The sequence below is a fragment of the Tenrec ecaudatus genome, chromosome 6, assembly GCF_050624435.1.
Source record: "Tenrec ecaudatus isolate mTenEca1 chromosome 6, mTenEca1.hap1, whole genome shotgun sequence".
NCBI classification, from domain to species: domain Eukaryota; kingdom Metazoa; phylum Chordata; class Mammalia; order Afrosoricida; family Tenrecidae; genus Tenrec; species Tenrec ecaudatus.
In genome coordinates this window covers 2,141,397-2,161,642 of record NC_134535.1, presented here as the reverse complement: position 1 = coordinate 2,161,642, position 20,246 = coordinate 2,141,397, and the positions used below count along the sequence as shown (strand labels likewise).

General features: G+C 53.0%; 1 protein-coding gene across 1 annotated transcript in view; it reads left to right on the top strand.

Annotated features, from left to right (window-relative positions):
• TAFA5 (TAFA chemokine like family member 5) overlaps positions 1 to 15,627 on the top strand; it is a 184,728-nt gene extending 169,101 nt beyond the window's left edge. Inside the window, exons 4-5 of the mRNA XM_075552601.1 lie at positions 15,085 to 15,207; positions 15,523 to 15,627. Coding sequence (XP_075408716.1) covers positions 15,085 to 15,207; positions 15,523 to 15,627 — 228 coding nt within the window. The remainder of the gene's footprint in view (positions 1 to 15,084; positions 15,208 to 15,522) is intronic.
• Positions 15,628 to 20,246: the final 4,619 nt, after the last annotated feature.

Below are 20,246 nucleotides of genomic sequence, written 5' to 3'. Positions count from 1 at the left end.
AGGTAGCCGCTGCTGGTTGCAGGCACACAGGAAGCACCAGGGGAGTGAGGTCTGGGAAAGGTAGGTGGGAAACCAGTGGCAAGGACCAGCTTGAGGCCGGCCGCAACATTCAGAGAAAGGTCTGCCTAGTCACATCCACCAGTATTTACTGACGGGGTGCTGGTGTCCCCCAAGCTTCCCATGGGGCTGGGAATCTGCAGCAGAGGGAGTGCCTGCCCCCTACCTGGGCCAGCCCAGCTGAACCTGCTTCATGAGGATGGGGCAGATGTGCTCCAACAGACAGGCCGCCTGGCCAGAGATGAGGCTGGGCAGCATATCATGGTCCTGTCTCATCTCAGGACACAGGAGCCCAGGATCAGCCACTGACAGAGACAAGGACCTTGGTCCAGAGTGGAGGGAGCCTTCCCGAGAGCCGTGCAGCCCCCTGAGCTCTGAGAAGACCCCCATTGACCTGATAAATCGCCCTCCTGGGGTTACATTTCTAGGATCAATAGGCATGTGGCTGCAGGCGTCGGGCTGTGGGTGCTGAGGAGCTGACCCACACAGCCCACCTCTGTGCAGAGTGCCGTGAGAGCCCTGCGTGGACATTGCCTGGCTGCTGGCTGCCGAGGACTTCCCAGGACCCCAGTCGCCCAACCCACCCCAGTGGAACGAACCTGGCACTCCTCGCTCCAAGCAGCCCCACCCTTGGGCCCCTGTGCTCCTCACCACAGAGGCAGAGGGGGCCCACCTGCCATGGTGTGGGCTGTGGTGCTGGGGTGTCCTCCAAGGTCAGCCTCTCCTTCTGGCCTCAGCCTTGTTTACATACCTGCTCCCCCTGTTTGAGACCCCAGATTCCTATCATTGACTCTCCACAGCCTCCTCCCTCTGGTTATCACCCCTCGTGCTCAAGAGACAGCAGCCAAAGTCCCGCGGAACAAGGCTGGTGGTGGGCAGGTCCTTGTTGCTAACTGGGCACCTGGGCATTCCCGGGCAGTAGTGAAGCTGAGAATCAAGGGGCTCATCACCTCTGGAGAGATGGCGAGGGTCCCGGGGGGCAGGCGGTGGCAGCACAGACACTGCACTGACTCGCTGTGGAGGAGAAGGTGGTGATCAAACAATCTGCAGGGCTGCCACGCGGCCCCAAGACGCAGGGTCATTGCGAGCGACAATGGACTTGGGCTCGTTTGAGACCTGTGGTGAGGCTGGCGCAAGGCCAGCGACGCGGCCTCTGTTCCACGTAGGTCAGCAGTCAGAGCCCACGTGTTGCGCAATGAAAAGGCCACGTGCCCACACCAGTGCCCTGGCTGATTTTCTCTCCTCCAGCCCCTGTCTCGTGAAGACTGGGGACCATGGCCTCTCTCAGAGGACCCCCTGCCCACCTGGAGAGCAGCACCCCACTGCCCCCGTTGGCTGGGTGGCAGCACGGGCTGGCATTGGTCAGTGGAATATGGACGGGAAGGACGCCCCCACGTCTGAAAGGATGCTTTAAGGGCCATTAACTCACGGCCCTGTTGGGAGTGCCCTCGAGTCGATTTCAGCTCGCGGGGACCCCTTGTCGCAGAGAGTGTCCAGGGCTGTCGTCTCCATGGTCAAGCAGAGGCCCTGCGAGAAAGAGCAAGAGTCTCCAGTTGGTGAGCGGGTGCCGCCGCGGCAACAGCGGGCAAACACATAGCAAAGACTGCGAGGTTGGCGCAGGGCCGGGCGGTGCCTCCTTCCGTCGTCCACCACAGGGTCCCTAGGTCGGAGTGGACTTGGCGGCACCTCACAGCGACATTCTTTAAGGTGCCAGCCATTGAACGTGAACTCTAGGCCATGAGGAAGAAGACCGGGGGTGGATGCATTTGAGCAATGCGCCCCTGAAGAGCATGGAAGACACCTGCGCTGCCGGTGGGCAAAGAACCCCGCATTGGGAGAGGCAGAGAGAATGCTCTTGGAGACACTAGCCCTCCCTGGGCTGGCCGGATGGATGGAGGGAACCCACTTTCCAATACCCTTTGCCTAAGGGCACGGTTGTCTGACCCCTAGGTTCTTGGGTGCCATCAGTGACCCTGCATACAAGAGAAGGACACACTGTCCAGTCCCACGTCACCCTCAAAACCGTTCCTTGGTGTGAACCTGCTGGTGCAGCCCCAGTGTCCAGCCACCTCCCTGAGGGCCTTCCTCTCTCCCACTGCCCCTCAGCTGGACCGAGCACAATGTCCTTCATCAGGGACTGGTCTCCCCTGACCACCTGTCCAAAGCACGTCCCATGCAGTCCTGCCATCCTTGTCTCTCAGGAGCTCTGGTCAGGAGATGGTGGTCAGAAGGAAGTTGGTGGAGTGCACTCTGTGTGGGGGCTCTGAAATTGGATTGGGGCTGTCACTGTCATCCACATCCTGCTGCAAACCAGGACTGGAATACAGGAACAATTCGGGGACTCCTTCCAGGCCCGCACACCCAGTTTTAAGGAGAAGGAGGGGGAAGTGACTAGCTCACAGCCTGAGCTTCTTGATTGGCTCACCCACCTCTTCTCAGACCAGTGCACACAAGGCCCACGGCGGCCTTGTGGTCTGGCCATGCCTACACTTCTTGGCACAGACCCTTGGGTAGGGTCTAAGGATCCCTGATGGCACAGTGGTTAAAGCAATCGGTGATTAATCAAAAGGTCAGCCAGTCGAACCCGCCAGTAGCTCCTCAGGCGGAAATGAGGCAGTCTGTTCTGTCAGGATGGCCATCTCAGCGCTCGATGGGGCAGGTCTGCTCCGCCCCCACAACTCACTGCCTGGAGTCAATGCCAATTCCTAACACAGCTCTCGGGCAGGGTAGAACTGCCCTGTGGGTTCCTGAGGCTGTAAGTCTCCATGGGAGTAGAAAGCCTCATCTTTCTGGCCTGTCCTCCATGGTGGCTATGAACTGGTTAACTGGTTGTTAGATTGCAGGAGACATAATAGTTAAGAGCTTACTGAGAACCAGCAGTCAGTGGTGAGTCCCCAAGCTGCCTGTGAGAAAAAAATCCAAGCCCTCTGCTTCCCGATGGGGCAAACTCCCCCCACTGCCCTCCTGCCCATGCTGGCTCGGGAGCCTCAGAACTCTGCGGGGCAGGTCTCCTCAGTCTCACTGGGTGGCGTGGGCCCGGCAGCTGAGGGCAGAGCTTGTTGAGATGCAGGGTGCAGAAGATAAAGGCGGCTGGGTGAGTCAGGAAGCCGTCTGTGAGAGTTCAGTACTTGTAAAAGGTAACACTGGGCTCCTTCAGAATGCCTTTGTCGCCATGGGGATCTGTGTGACTTCAGGCTCTTCAAGATGCCTCTTTCATCTGCATGGAGTACAGACCCCCACGAGGGCCAGCAGCCTCCTCCAGATTCCCAGTCTGTGCTCATGGCCTTGGTTTCTCTTCACAAAAGGCAGGAAGGGCGAGCCCATGGGGCGAGGTCCTGCTGTCTCCAGGATGGCCACATCTCTGGCTTTCTTGTCCAGGCTGGTCTTAAAATGACTCAGCCCTGCCAGATGGAGAGGAGAGATGACGGTGTCCCCAGTCCCTGGAGCAGCTCAGGATGCCAGAGGAGGGGCGTGGGTAAGCAGGAGTGCACAGGTGAGCGAGGTTGGGAGTCTGCACCTGATCTCTCCTAGGAGGTTATCGGAGCATGGGGGTGAGGGGATGGCAGGGTGCTTTCAGGTGCTCTGGGGCATAGTGGTTATGCATCGGGCTGCTGACTGCAAAGTTAGCACCTTGCAAAACCATGAGCAGCTCCTTGGGAGAAAGAGAAGGCTTTCTACTTCTGTAAAGACTTTGATGTGTGTGTGTGTGTGTGTGTGTGCGCGCGCGCGCGCACACGCGCGCTGAGAGGGTCTACATCTTAGTGAATCACAAGGTCAGAAGTTTGAAACCACCAGATGTTCCTTGGGAGAAAGACACAGCTTTAGACTGCCGTCCAGAGGGACAGTCTCAGAAACCCACAGGGCAGGTCCACCCTGTCTGGCAGGGTCGCTGTGAGTTGGCACGGACTCCATGGTATCAAGCTGATGCCTTTCCCAAGAGCTCTCCCTAAGGAGCATCCGAGGGGGTTGGGGGTGTCAGAGCAACCAGGAATAAGGCGCGGCCTCTGCTGCCAAGAGAACCAGGGAGAGAAACGTCTAGAGAAGCAGGCCCAGGGAGATGAACATAGGCATATGGAGCCCTGGTGGTGGAGTGGTTAGGTTACATGCTGGGCTGCGACCCACAAGGTCGGCAGTTCAAGACCACCAGCAGCTTGGCAGAAGGAGGACTGGGCTTTGTTCTCCCATCAACAGTTACTGCCTCAGAAACAGGCAGGGAGTGGGTCACTGTGAGCCAGCACTGAGTCTTCAATGGCAGGGATGGACAGAGATAGAAGGATAGTGGAAGATCTGTATTAGGTATATCTGATAGGTGTGTATGTGTGTGTGGTGTGTGTGTGTGTGTGTATAGAGAGAGTAACCGTGGCTTATATAAAGAAAACTGTGGCATCCAAATGTAAGGAGTGTGTGTGTGTGTGTCTGTTGTTTGGTGCCTTTGAGTCAGCTCTGACCCATAGCAGCCTCATGCACAGCACACTGGAAAACTGCCCAGTCCTGCACCGTCCTCAGAGTCATTGTGTTTGAGCCCATTGTTGCAGCCACGATGATGTCAGTCCTGCCCCCTGAGGGCTTCCTCTTTGGGGCCACCCCTCTACCAAGCAGGAGTTCCTTCTTCAGGGACTGGTCCCTCCTGACAACATGTCCTAGCATGTGAGATGCAGTCTCGCCACCCTGGCCTCTAAGGAGCACTCTGGCCGTGCTTCTTCCAGGACAGGTCAGTGTGGCCTTTCAGCAGTCCGTGGGACTTTCAAGATTCTCCTCCAAGCCCCCCCACCCCCCATTCAGATGCGTTGATTTTCCCTCCATCTTCCTTCTTCCGTGGCCAACTTCCCCGTGCAGATGCAGGGACTGAAGAACACCCGGGGTAAGGATCTGCACTCGTGTACAGGTGTCTGCAGAAGTGGTCTGTATGCCCCTTCTTCTCTGGGTTGTCCATCCCCAAGCCAATCTCACCTCCATCAAGTGGATGCTGACTCGTGGCAACTCCCTCGTTCTCGGAGACTGTGACTGTCGACAGGAGTGGAAAATCCAGTCTGTCTCCCATGGAGCTGCTGGAGGTTTTGAACTGCGGACCATGCAGGACCATAGCGGCTATGCTCTTGCTTGTGACAATGCACTCAGTAGAATGCCCAAGGAAGCATCTGTCTGGCGTTCATCGCTTTCAGCCAAGATCCATCTGACATCAGCAATGCCATCCCTTCTCCCACGGCCCCGTCTGAATCCAGCCGGAACCTCTGGCTGCGTGATCTTCATTAGCACGTGGTGTCTGGGAAATTGTTCTGTAGTCTGAGCACTGGTTGGGGCCCCTTTCTTTGGAAGGGGTACAAAGATGGGTCTTTTCCAGTCACTTGGCCAGGTAGCTGTCTCCCACATTCCCTGGCATTAACGAGTGGAAGCTTCCGGTGCTTCATCAGGTTGTTGAAACATTTCTATTGGTATTCCATCCATTGCTAGAGCCTTGTGTATGTATGTATGCATGCATGTATGTGTGTAAATACATGTGATATTATACATGATATACATATGATATACATCTAGGTATATCAAATACATACTTCAAACCTACTCCGAGGGAGTCGATTCCCAGTCAGCCCTGTCATCACAGTGGAACTGCACCAGCTGTTTCGGGGCCATCATTTTTACAGAACTGCCTCATCGTTCTCCTGCAGAGCCGGGGGCTGCTCTGAACTGCCAAGCCAAAGCCTAACCCACTGCACCATCAGGACGCCGTGGACACCCACCATGCCCACTCGCCTTTCCCTACTGCCCTGTGCCTGACCCAGCGCTGGGTTTTCTGGAAGGCAGCACTGGCCAGGGGGACAGACAGAAGTGGGGTCCCCTGAGGTTTCACACCACATCCAGGTCCCGTGGTGTCCATTTCCCAGGACGTATCATGGACATTAAGTGGTTTGCAGCTGAGAACCCGTCTGTGTGGTCGTTGCTGCTGCGGCTGGGCCCTGTACGGTTGGCTCTGACTCGGAGCAGCTTGGTACGGCAGAGCAGAACCACCCAGAGTGGTTCCTCCATGGGAATCCTGGGGGCTGTCGGCCCACTCTCTCTTCTATGGAGCTGCTGGGTGGAAGGGAACTCTTCATCGTTTGGTCACCAGCTGACCCTTAGGGCCAATGGGAGGTGGGGTAGAGAGGTATGTTGTTGCTCTTATTGTTCTGACTTATGGCCACTCTATGTGCCACCAAAGGGAACGCTGCCCAGTGCCACATCCCAGTCCTGCACCAGCCTCCCGATGTGGACCTGCACACACCTCACCTCCCGGTCCTGCACCAGCCTCCCGGTAGCTGTGATGTTTGAGCCTGCTGTGGCCGCCACTGTGTCAATCCGTGTCCCGTGGTGGCCCTCGCCCTGACTTCGGACGTCTAGGTGTGTCGGGAAGATTGATTGGAATGGGCCCTATGTGGACAGCAAAACAAATCTTCAGATTTTCCCTCAAGAATGAAAATCCTACTGAGTGTTTACTCTGACCACAATAGAAATGAAGTAGGAATGGCTAAGGCAAAGAAGCGGAGGGGTCCGCGAGTATTTGTCAAAGTCATTGGATTGGCCGTGGACAGTGTCTAAATAGCAGTGTGGCTGTGGCGAGGTGCCTTCCTGCTCCTCCGGCCTCGTGGGGACCCTGTGAGCAGCGGGGCCGGGCGGTGCTGCCAATGCTGCCCAGACCCGCACCATTCCGGGAGCTGTGCTGGATGCCCTGCAGTAGCCGCTGCAGCCAGCCCTCTCCTCAAGGCCCTCCGCTCTTCCACCGGCCCCGCAAAGCACCAAGTCTTCCCCGGGACCAGCCCCTCCTGACGAGATGTCCGAAGCACGGGAGACAAAGCATGCCCACCCGGCGGCAGGTACCTTGTCCAACACGGGTCTGTTTGTCCTGCTGGCGAGGAACACAACATTAAAAACCCGAGTGGTGGTACTAACGCAATGCTTTCAGAGGATCGAGCTCTTCAAGAGCATGCGCTGGAAACAGAAACCAGAAAAGAATAACTAGCCCTGGTTGACGTAAGCGTCTTCCTGGGGAAGCGAGGCAGTGCGGAGCAGAATGAGCGAAGGTAAGAGGAGGGGGGTCCGAGGATCTGTAGTAGTAAAGGAACAAACAGCAGAGGCGATCCCAGGAATGGAAAGCTGGTTAAAACACACACACACACAACAACCTTACTGAGGTATACTGGCGTGCAATGAATGGCACATATTTAAAGTGAACACTTTGATAAGTTTTGACATAGGCATAAATCCTTGCAATTATCGCTAAATTAAGATAATGAACATATCCATCACCCTCATTGTTTCCCACTAAGCTCTCCCTCTCTGCCCTGGTCCCCAGGCAACCACGGCACATGTCACAATAAATGAGTTTGCAGTTTCTGACATTTAGCAAGAAGAAGAATGAGATTGATCCGTGTTTTTGGAATCTCAGTCGTTCAAGTCACTTTCCGTCGTGTGGAAAGAGTGGGGATGTGTTTGTTGTGCATTGATGTGCATTTCCTTAATACCCAGTGGAAGCCTCCATCAAGAGATCCAAAGACGCACTGCACTGGGGAGATCTACTGCGAAAGACCTCTTTCCGGTGTGGACGAGCAAGGGTGTGACTCTGAGGATTCGGGTGCGCCGGACCCACGCCATGGTGTTCTCCACTGCCTCCTGTGCACGGGAAAGCTGTGCGTTGACTGAAGAAGACGGCAGAAGACTCGATGCAGTTGAATCGTGGTGATGGAGAAGAATGTTGATAGTGCCATGGACTGCTCAAAGGACAACCGATCTAAGTTGGAAGAAACCAGGGCGGAATGCTCCGTAGAGGCGAGGATGGGTAGACTCCGTCTTACCTACATTGACATGTTGTCAAAGAGACCTGGTGGCAATGGACATCTTTACAGGATGGCCCCTTGGTCCCCAGAGCCTCTTCCTCCAGGTCATGCCCATCCCAGCCTGTTGCCCATCCAAACGGAGTTTTAGCCCGCCGTTTCTTAGTAATTGAGTTTTGAGTGTTCTGACCCCCTGTACCTACGTTCTTTATGGACGGTGTCTCTGGCCATCCAGTTCATAGCCAGTCACTTCACGGTCTTGCACGTTTTCTGAAAAAAGTAGACATTTTTAATGTTGAGGAAGTCCAAGTTGCCAACTGTTTGTTTGTTTGTTTGGGGGCTTGTGTCTTTTTTCTTTCCTGGGCTGGGTGTTGTAAATAAGAAAGCTTTGCCTTAACAAGAGGTCAGGGTAGACATTCACTGTGATTTCTTCCTCCAGAAGTGTCATCGTCTTCATTTTTATATGTAGGCCAACGACCCACTTTGTGTGACTCATGGCACATGTGAGAGGGATGGGCGTGTGTGTGCTATTGTTCCACAGTTGTGTCTTGAAAAGACGCGCTCCATAAATTGCCTTGGCATCGTTGTAAAACAAAAACCCCTTGGCCATTTGTTGGTGAACCTGTTTCTGTACTTCTGTCCTGTCTCACGGGTCTGTTTGTCCATCTTGGGGGCAGATCGATGGACAACATGTTGCTTCCCGATGCTTTGCCCTAAACCGTGCCCCTGGCATGCCATGCTGTTCTTCTGCAAGGCTGCTCAGAGTACCCTATGATGAGTGTGCGCCTCGGGAGAAAGGTGAGCTGTCCACTCCTGGGAGTAGCTGTCGTCATGACAACCCACGGGACACTTCCACCCTGCCCCGGAGGGTCCCAGTGACGGTGAACTGAGTTCATGTGTGTGCACTGCGCAGTCTGGTGGCATGGTGAGTTTTGCCTGGATATTCTAACTGAAAAGTCAGCAATTCAAACCCACCAGCTTCTCTGTGGTGGAAAAAGGACGCTTTCTGCTCCCTAAGGACTTACAACCTCCAAACAGAAAGGGGCAGTGGTGACGGTCCTACGGTGTTGTCATGAGCTGGAATCTGCTTGAAGGCGGTGAGTTTGGTTATCTTGGTTTAATCCATTTTTCAGTTCTATATAAAATTGTAGTTGATTTCTCCAAAAACACATTTAAAAAATACGGTTATGCTCCTCATGATAAATGGAGAAAAGATTGACGTTGTCAAGGGCTCCCCAATGCATGCCCACAGCAACGGCAGTCAAGGGATCCAAGGACAGATCGCAATGGGGACAGATGGTGGACAGACCTCGTGATGCGTTGCGAGCATGGAGGTTATTTCGAGACTAAGGAGCACCCCTCCTACGTGTGGGAACGTCGGACATGGAATAGGGAAGCCCAGTGAGGCATAAATGCACCTCAACAGTGGTGCCGCCAACAAACATGGAATATGCCCGGGGCCGACAGACGGAAAAACACATCTGTCTCAGAAGGAGGACCGTCAGAATGCTCCTCAGAAGCAAGGATGTCAATATTCTGTCTCATGTCACTTGGATACATGGTCAGGAAAGACCAGTCCCTGGGAAAGGCCATCATGCTTGGTCAAGTATAGGGGCAGTGAAAAAGTGGACTTCCCTGGATAGGACGGATTGACAGGGTGGCTGCAGCAGTGAGCTCAAACCAAGAGCACAGTGCGGATCTGATGCCAGACCAAGCTGAGCTCCCTTCTGTTGTACGTGGGGGTGCTGTGGGGAGGACAGACTCCAGAGCAGTGAGTCTGGTTTTGAGCTTTTTTAACATTCTGTTGTCTGGGCCAGATATAGATGGATAGATAGATAAATAGAGAGAGAGAGAGAGAGAGAGAGAGATGAGATACAGAGATGGAGAGATACATAGATATATAGAAATGAAGAGGTAACAGATATATAGATATAGATGTACATAATTCATTTGCCTGTTGACGGCTATTTAAGAGTTGTTTCCAATTAGTAGCTATTCCTTATGAAGATGTCATAAGACTTTTGCCTACTGCAGGGTCTCAAAGAAACTCTTCATATTTTGCAGTCGGCCACCCCAAAGATGGCCTCTTAGGACCCCGACCCCCTGGTCTCCATGTCTTCATGTTGTCTCTTCCCCTGCGTGTGGGTTGGATGTACAGCATTTACTTCTGTTATCCATGGGGTCGCCAGGAGCCAAGAGCTAATGAGAGGTCTCTTAATAATGCTGTATTGTTTTTCTTTCAAATTCTTTTGTGTCTTTAGTGTTCGTTCCAACATTTAAAAATATATATACACAAACCCAGAGGAATTCTTTTGAATGAATTGCCTGTGAATATAATAAAAACGGTGTTGATGAAATTCATCTTCATCCTCCTATTCCAGCTTTATCGGTGCTATTTCTTCTTGTCTTATGGAGCGGGACGTGTCCCTGACTTGTTTCAGATTTGGAAGTGTGTGTGGAGCCCTGTTCCCTGAAGTAGGATGCCTCCTATTGATTTTTTAATGATGGCGTCTGCCGCGATCAGCAAGTTGTTTTTTAGTGAGCATTTTCTCAGAACTTTTTATGCAAAGCGTGGCTAATGATTTTTCCCCAAGCACTCTTTCCTGTAACGATCCCATGAATTGCATATATGTTTATGTGTGGATGATGTAGCGCAATGCGTTACAGGGTCTTTTTACTCCTAAGAAAGCTCAGTTTGGTCATGGGTAATCCTGAATGGCGTATTGCATGACATTGTTAACATTTGATCGATTTTGTAAAATCGGTGTTGATCGGCTCTATTGACTGACACTGCCCTTTTCCTATACGGCTCCTGCCTGGCCTGGGTTCAAGAGTATACTCACCTCCTCAAACGAGGGTGCTCATTGCTGTTGTCTGGAACACTCTTCATGAAACCACAATGATGTGCTCATTGACTGTTTGGTAGAAGTCATCCATGAACTCATCTTTGCCTCTATTTTAAGTTGGAGACGTGGTGTAGCGCTGTATGCGTGGGCTTTCAGACACTGACCCACTTCCTGCAATGGTTATGAGTCTATTCAGGCTCGCTGTTTCTTTGGGGGCGGTTACACTGTTCCAGGTAGTTTCCGAGTTTGCTTCTGGGGGGGTATTGGTTAACCTTTTTAAGTGTGGTCTTCTCTTTCTTTTCATTGTGCAGGAACCATAAGCACAGCACAAGGCAGGGCTGACATCAAAGACCACTTTGTCTCTGGTCCCGGTTTATCTGTTCCAGGTTTTCCGTACCATTTTTCCCCACAGCATTTTGCTAGTTTTATTGTTTTTCCGTGGAATGGAGCGTGTCTTGATTCAGACTTGCGCGCAAACAGGGTGCCCATAGCTGGATGGGGACCCTGCGTCTGCCTGAGTAGAATGAACTCCTGGAGTTTCCTGGGGTCTCCTGGGGTCTAGCTGTCATATTCTGGAAGCTGATGACCCTCTTCCCAGGTACCAATGTGGGGGTTCAAGCCCCCCATATTCTGGTCAATTGCAGAGCAACCATCATCCCAGCCCCGCATGCTCCCCCTGCCCCCAGGAACCTGGGAAGGGTCTAGGTATGGGCAAGTAACGTAGGCTCTCCAGAGAAGACCTCTGTGAAGGTACAGAACCTGAAACCCCTCATTCGCATCGTCATTGGCCTCTCCCCAGCCCCTTCCCCAGATTAGCATTGCCTTGACTTGGAGACAAGCAATGTTTTACATTTTTAAAAAACTTCTTAATGACCTGCGAATGCATCCTTCATCATGATAGCATTGAGTTTGAAATATGAGCGTTAAGTGCAAAACTAGCTCCATGAGGAAAGAATCGTCTTGCTATGATGGGGATGAAACATCCAAGGAAAGCATGTTGATTAGCAACTCGAAGCCTCACTTCAGCTTCCTGGGGAAGCTGTTGGAGCCTCCCCTCCCCACCCCCACCCTACTAGCCTTCTTGCCTGATGAGACCCTGAGAGCTGTCGGCACCCTGCCATGTTCCCACTGCCCTTGGATCCACGTGACTCTGTGATCTTCCTGCTTCACCCTCCGGTGTCCCCAGCCTGCAGCTACATGAGTGGCTCTGAAGAGGGACTTGGGGACCGGCCCGAGTTGGACTGGGCTGGGACTCCTTCTGGACACACAATGATAAGTTGTTCTAAAGCTCTCTCTCATTCCCAGATGAGTGCCCCCGGATTTGTTTCTGCAGACAGCCGGCCTCACACACGATGGGCTTGCTTCTCTCATACAAGTGAGATCATAGTGTTCCCCACGCCCTGAAAGGCAACTTACTCCAGTCGTCATCAGGTTCAAGGTTGTGGCAGGCACCCGGACTTGATTCCTCTTTACACCCCAGACAGAACTCACAGACACGTAGTCAATCCTGACTCATAGCCACGCCATCTAGGGTCCCCAAGGCGGCACACCTTCATGGGAGCAGAGAGGTTCACATGGCTGGCAGCTTTGCACCGTGGGCCCTGCAGTTAGCAGTCCAGTGCTTACCTGACGCCACCCCTTGTGGATGGGAGTGTACCGCATGTTGAGCATCGGTTGGGGTGTTGATGGCATCTCGGTCATTTCTGCCCCTGGCCCCGCGAAGAGTGCTGCGGTGGATGCCGCATACCTGAGGGGCAAGCTGCCGAGAGCTCGTGCATCTCAAGACGGTCCTATCCCAAGTCGACCGATTCAAGCATTTGCCTGGGTGAAGGGTTTGGGGCTGGACGCACTTTTCCTACGGGTTTCGCGGGTGCCTCATTGATGCCGCCGTGCCCACATCACTACCGAGAGAGCCCACATGGTTTTCACCCCCCATCATTTAACCTCATCTGTCTTTTCTCTAAATGAGTTCACAGAATTGCTTCCTGCTAAGCTGCTTGACTTCTGGGAAATTATCTTGAATTTCTTCTCTTTCTCCTCCTCCCCCTCCCACTGTTCCCCACCCCTTCCCCCTCTTCCTCCTCCATTTCCCTCTTCTCTCTCTCCTCCCCCAACCCCTCCCACTTTCCACTTCTTCTACCCATCCTCTTCCCCTCTCCTTCCTCTTCCCCCACTTCCCCTTTCCTCCTCTTCCTCCTCCAATTTCCTCTTCCATAACTTCCACTGCCTGGGTGCTGGAAATTCTGGACATATCTTGTCATGTTCTTCATTCTTTCTGTTTTCATCTTTTTGCCTTTGTCTTTGCTAACGTTTTTTTTTTTTAAGTTCGTCTCCCTTCGAAGTGGCCTCAACGCTATCTTTGAGGACTGTGATCCCGTTTTCATTTGGGCTGCCATGTTTTAATTTCCAGCAGATATTTTGTTATTGTTCTTTGAAAGCACTGCTTGTTTCTGCCTTATGATCGCAAGAGTTCCTCGTTCCTCCCAGGGATTCCGTGGCCCTTCGGAAGGTCTTCTCCCCTGTGTGCTTTGTTCTCCCATGGTCCAACATCCCCCAGAATGCCCCCGTCCTGACATGATGATGAGCATTGACGGGTCTCAGAAGTTCTATGGGGCACTTTGGACAGGGGAGAAACTTACTGCATTTTAATTTACCACAGGGGGATTTGGATGGGCTATCCGGTGGGGACTCCCAACCCCTTTGTCATGGTGGAAACTAGCCCAAAAGAGTGTGCCCTGGCTTCTTGCTTAAAGGTCAAGGTGTGCCTGGCGTCTTGTGCTTTCTTTGTGAAAGCCCACACATCTCAAGTTTGCCATCTGTGGGCAGTGCCGCTCCAGCCTTCAGCAGGGGGCGGGCAGCGGCTGGGAGGTGCGTTACAGACCATCAAAGCTTATCTCAATGGAAAGATGGCATTTATTCTGAGCAGTGATTCTATATGCAGAAGGGGAGATCGTGCTGGTTCCAAGAGAAAAATGAAAACAAACCAGATGGCCGGAAGAAGACTCATTACAATGAGCTTAGAATGAGAGGAACAGCCGTGCGAATGGGCCCTTTGTCGGATGCTGATGGAAACCTGCCCTCTCCTTTTCACCGACATAACCCGCCTGCATGTCACCAGGCGGTCTCTGGTACTTCATCCACCAGCAGCCACACAGCCTTTTCAGATTTAAACTAAGTAAGTCTGGCTTCTAACCAAAAAGCAAAGAGTAACTCATTTGAGTGGGACAATGTAATCAGCTGGTAGGAAGATTAATGTGTGGTCAGGAATCCTTTTCAGGTAACAGTACATTTTCTGGGTAAGGGAAAACATCTTAAAAATCAAGTCATGACCTTGGATATCCATTGGGCTAGGCTGGGCTCTCCAACAAAGCAACACCAATGACCCTGGAAGATGTGTACAAAGAGAGAGCCATCAAGACAAGTGGCTCACACACACTGCAGTAGGCGCAGTTCAGTCCAGTCTGGTCCCAGTCTGTGGGTCAGATGTTAAGCTGGGGTTCTTTCATGACTCACGATGAGGCTGCTGATGCTGGGGAACCAGGAGGACGAACCAAGGCACAGGAAGAACGCAGCTGGTGGGCGCCTACCAGATGTTGTGGCCGGCGTGTGTTAGCTCCTGGGATTGGCAGGCAACGTGGCAAACCATTGGCTCAAGTCCAGAGAACCAGAGGTTGATACAGCAGAGGTAGTACCCACGTCAGCAAGAAGAGAGAGAACAAGTTTTCTGTGGATAGCTAGGAAGGACACGTCATCCGGCCCTGCCTGCTCCTCGGGGCCACATCTTTCTCTTCCAGGTCACATGGTGGGGAGGGCTTACTGCCTAACCACTGAGGACCCTGGTCCCATCAGTGTGACACAGAATCTAACTTTCATGTCCATTCTCCCTTGGCCAGGAGGAACAGGGCAGCTAGACCTCTTACTCCATCTCAGACCATCTCGCACAGACCTGCGACTTCGCCTTCCTGTCTCTCCCAGTCCTCCATGGGTCTGGTCCCTCATGGCCTGGGTTCCTTTCAACTTGCCTCTCTCCCTCAGCTTCTTTCTCCTTGATTCTTCCACCCCTTTCCGTCTTTCTTTGAGTTCTCGCCCCAAACCACCAGCGGCCTTAAAGTTGTCTCTGAGGCCCCGTGACCTCCTGTGTGGCGTTGTTGAGCCGTGGCCCGCAGGGCTGTGGGAGGCGCGAGGTGCGTGTCGCCTGAGTGTCTGGTCTGGAGTCCACGTGTGGTGGAAAGTTCCCTTTGCTCACGGCAGCCTTCCGCTCCTGTGTCGAGACCCGCGCTGCTGTTGTTGAGGTCGCACTGGCGGGCCACAGGGTGTTTCTTTCCACTCACCGCAACCCTCTGTCCCATCGACTCCAGCCCTGGCCCTTCCTGCAGCACAGCCCCGTGGGCGTCCCTGGCTTCATCCCCGGACAGGTGCATTCTTTGAACGTGTTCCCTCTTTACCCCGAGCCCTCCTTTACCAACCACGACGCCCTTCTCCCAGGCCTGGTGCGTCCGGTAACATGCCCAGGGTGTGTGAGACACAGTCTCCGCACCATGCTTTGGGATTATCCAGCTGCTTCCAAGACAGAAGCCTTCCTTCTGCTGGCAGCCGCACCACGCTCGGAATCCTGTGCCAACGCCACAGCTCAACGATGGCGCCAGTTCCTCTTCTCACCGACGTGCCGCTTTACGAAGCACGATGTCCTTTTCCAGGGACTAGTCTCTCCCGAGCACGCGTCCAACGTGCTCGAGATGAAGCCTTGCTACCTTCGCATGTAAGGGACCCCTCTAGCCGTACCCCTTCTGGAAGGCGTGTCTGCCCGCTGGCAGCCCGCGGGGCCCTCCGAGCTCTCCTGCAGCAGCACGATGAAGGTGCCTCGGTTCTTCGGAGGTCTTTCTTCTGCGCCGCCCCGCTTCCACGGGCAGACCCGGTGACCGGAAACACCACGACGTGGGTCATGGGCACCTTGGTCTTCAAAGGGCTGTCTTTGTTCTCTAATAACTCAAAGAGGGTTTATGTAGCAGACTTGCCCAATGAAACGTGTCGCTTGGCTCACTACTGCCGCTCTCGTGAGTGTCCACGGTGGAGCAGACGACAATGAAATCCTGACAACGTCGATCTCGGCTCCCTTTATTACGGTGGCATTGGCGGTTGCGCCGTGAGGATTCTCGCGTCCTTCGTGTGGAGGTGTGAACCATCCTGTGGGCTGTGGGCCTTGATCTTCCTCAGTACATGCTTCCCCTCCTCTTTGCTGCCATGCCAGCTGTCCACCTCAAGTTGTTCACACACCTCCCTTCAACCCGATGTCCCCTCCTTCTTCGCGGAGGGCAGCTCCTGGGTTTGTTGGCGCGGCACGCAGAGTGAATAACCCAGGGCATGAAGGAATTGCTTCCCTCTGCCATCCGGCAGAGGCAGGATATGGCAGCCTGCTCCCAGAGGGCCAGGCAGATGCAAGATGGACAGCCTGGGCCCACAGGGTCTCCGTGCCAGAATTCCTGGCAGACCTTTACTACAGACCATTCTACAAGCACCCGGAGAACAAGTATGCCTGCAATTATGCACCTTTAACCAGCTGGATAATCCCACGTGTATGTTGTTCACCAATCCTCCACGGATTTCTCTCCCTCGGCCCCCCACAAAGATAACCTGCGGCCCGCTCCCCTGGCTGCCTTCCAGCTGATTCTAAAAGTGTGGGATTTTCCCTGAGACTTTAATGGGGACGCTCACACATGGTTGTAAGAAACAGGACAGAGACACCCCCTGCATGCTCTACCTCATTTTCGCTCTGGCTAATGTTTTGCAAAACTAGAGCTCCACTGGCCTCGGCCATGGGTCCCCAGTGTCCCGTGCATGTATTTCTCTCTGGTCTGTCTCCCTGTCCTTGTCATCTTTGTGGGGCCGTGCGGAAGGATTGAGGTGGCACAGGATGAGTGCCAGCTGGTAACCAAAAGACTCGAGATTGGGACGCATGCAGCGTCTGTGCCAGAGGAGTTCTGGTGCCCTGCTTCTGCACAGATGGCAATGTGTGACACCCTCAGGGGCAGTCCCACCCTGTCCCCCAGGGCTTCTGTGAGTCGGACCCACGCAGACAGCCCCGGCCACAGCTGCAGCAGGAGACCCGGGGTTCTAACACCAGAGTCAGTATCCTGAGCCCTTCCTAAGCCACAAGAGCCCACATCTGAGTACCCCCCACCGCCTCCCTCTCTCCCTCCCCATTGAGAACCCGAGGAAGCTGCCAATCTGTCTTCCATGGCTACATCTCTGCACGTACAGAGGTTTCACACACACAGACTCGTGCTTATCCGTATGTGCTCCTCCGCAGTTCTCTCCCTGCCTCACCCTGGGGATTTGGCCAACTTGCTGAGTGTGTCCGTAGCTTGTTTCTTTGTATCGTGATTAATATTCCATGTTTCCTGAGTGCCCGTGCTCGCTGATCCGGGCTGGATGCATGGGCTCTTAAATGAGCCTTTTATCATCACGAGGCAGCCGGACTCATTACCGTCAGAAGACATATTCCGTCTCAGGGTGGTTTGTTTAGGTTGTCTCACACTGTGTCAAGATTTCATTGATAGCCTTAATGCACGTGGATTCTTATAAGTGTCCAAGGCACGTTTGCAAACAAAGTGTTCCCCGCAACCCTGCAGCTGAAGAGTCCGACGCGCTATATTTTCATTTGATCTGATTTACTAATCGTGTTGCTCCTGTATTTTATATGCTTATAAATAGCCATGTTTTTCTTGGTTTACTGAACAAGCTCCATTAACCTCCCCCCCCCCCCCCGTGGTGACACGGGAGCTCACTCCTTCTCCTCCCAGTCTCATTCACGTCAGCATTATGCAACTCCAAGTTATGCTTTCTGCGTTTCAGTATTAGATGCTCCCTGATGAGTGTAATTTTCTCACACAACAGTGATTCCCCTCGTCTCTAATAAGTTTTCGTCTCCTTAGTCTGTAGCTGGCTTAGCGGCTGTGCTTTAGGCTGTGAGCTGCCCGATCAGCCATTCCAGTTCACCACCAGGTGGGACTTCCTACTCCCGTAAGAAGCCATGCCTCACCTAGAGAGCCCAGTCCCTGGAAAAGGAATCGTGGGGGGTTAACAAAGAGGAAGATCCCGCAATGGTGGGCTCCAACATGCCAGCTGTTGTGAGGCTGTTGGAAGAGTGGGTGAGGATGCTGGAGGAGCGGGTGAGGATGCTGGAGGAGAGGGTGAGGATGCTGGAGGGGCGGGTGAGGATGCTGGAGGAGCGGGTGAGGATGCTGGAGGAGCGGGTGAGGATGCTGGAGGAGAGGGTGAGGATGCTGGAGGAGCGGGTGAAGATGCTGGAGGAGCGGATGAGGATTCTGGAGGAGTGGGTGGTGTTTCGTTCGGGTGTAGAAAGGGGCCCTGGGAGGAGGAAACACCCCCAGGGTTACGTAACCACAAGCACAGCAACTCTGGCAAAGGTCTGCAACTCAGAAACCCACAGGAGCAGCTCTGCCCTCTTCTATAGGGCCAGGCTCTGCCCTCTTCTATAGGACCAGGCTCTGCCCTCTTCTATAGGGCCAGGCTCTGCCTTCTTCTATAAGGCCAGGCTCTGCACTCTTCTATAAGGCCAGGCTCTGCCCTCTTCTATGGGGACATGCTCTGCCCTCTCCTATAGGATCTGATGCTGCCCTCTTCTATAGGGTCTGGTGCAGCCCTCCTCTATAGGGTCTGGTGCAGCCCTCCTCTATACGGTCCAGCTCTGCTCTCTTCTAGGGGACCTGGCTCTGCCTTCTTCTATCTATGAGGTCTGGCTCTGCCCTCTTCTATAGGGCCCAACTTTACCCTCTTCTATAGGATCTGGTGCTGCCCTCTTCTATAGGGTCCAGCTCTGCTCTCTCTAGGGGGCCTGGCTCTTCCTTCTTCTATAGGGCCAGGCTGTGCCCTCTTCTATAGGATCTGGCACTGCCCTCTTCTATGGGGTCTGTTCTGCCTTCTTCTATAGCGTCCTGCTCGCCCTTCTAGGGGGCCTGACTCTGCCTTCTTCTATAGGGTCGGGCTGTGAGTGGGAATGGCCTGATGGCACCTGGTTTCGTTATACCACTATCGATTTTAAATGCATAGGATTCTGGAGCTTTAGCCTCCTTGACAGTTGCAAATTGCCTTTTTAAATGGTAGGAGCGTCGCACATATTTAGCATTTGGGTTAAAATTAAATCTTTATATTTGCTCTAACTTGCTACATTTAAAGACTTTTCTGACTTCATGGTGTGCCATTTAAAAAAAACAGGCTCACTGTGTTCTTTTGATTTATTTCTCTCTTTATTTGCTTTCCTTTGGAAGAAAGCTTTGTGTGTGTGTTTACACATATGTATGTCATGCATTTCGGGTGCTTGTGTGTACATATGTACATGTCTATGCATGTGAGCACATGGCCGTAAGTGTGTGTGTGTGGATATGTGTGTGTGCATGGATGTGCTATATGTGAATGCAGGTATATGGATGTGTGTGTAAGTGTGTGCAAATTTCAACAACTATGGAGAACTAGCAGTCAGCCCCCAAAGGCAGGCATTCCTGAAATCGAGACGAAAGGACAAGTGAGGGCAAGGCCGGGTGCCCTGGGAAGACGAGCGACTCCTGTCAAATCAATGAGCTCTGTGCTCTCCCTCCCCATCCCCAAGCTGGTGTCTTACTGATCTCCCTAATGCTCACTCCCCGCCTCAAGCTGATGTCTTACTGGTCTCCCTAATGGCTGTGTGTCAGTCGGGGTACTTTAGAGAAACACATTCACAGAAACCCATGTATAAGAGAGGGTTCTATATATAGGTTAAGTGCATATCAAGAAAACATCTCAGCCCAGTGCTGCCCAAGCCCACAAATCCAACATTAACCCATTAACCCATATGTCCAACACCAATCCACAAAGTCCTCCTCCATCTCACAAAGCAGACGCAATGACGCCAACTACAGAGGAAAGCCAAGTCAGTGAATGTGTAAGTATCTCAGTGCTGGCAGGGGTCTCCACACGGCTGCTCCAGCACCCAGAGCTGCATTGGGGTAGGTCCATGTGGCTTCTCCTTGGGGATGTCTTGCAGGAAGTCAGCCTTGCAAGCTGAAGCTGGGAACTGCTAAGGCAGCTGCACCCTGATCCGACCATGAAAACAAAAGACCTGAGAACAAGAGAGGTGAGGCTCACCGAGCCATTTGTCCTTCAGCCCTTCAATTAACCCCACATGTGTTTATCAGGTTGGCACAATAAACTAACTAACTCATGGTGGGAAATTAAATTCTAAGCCAATGAGTCTCAGAGCACGAGGGCTGAGCTGAAGACATATGATGGCAAGTCAAAAAGCACGGTGATTGGCGCACCAGCGCATGCATGCCTATGCACACTGGCTTGCTCCAGACATGGCGCCTCGTGTCTCTGCATTCAGGAGATGGCTACAGAGAAGCTCCTTCAGCTGTACACGGACCATGATCCCCTTAGTACACCTTCAAGTAATGGATACTTTGGGGCCACAGGAGGGAACAATGTTGAGGTCAGAGTTAAAATTCCATTTTAATAAGACTCAAGTGGACATCATCTCAAAGCA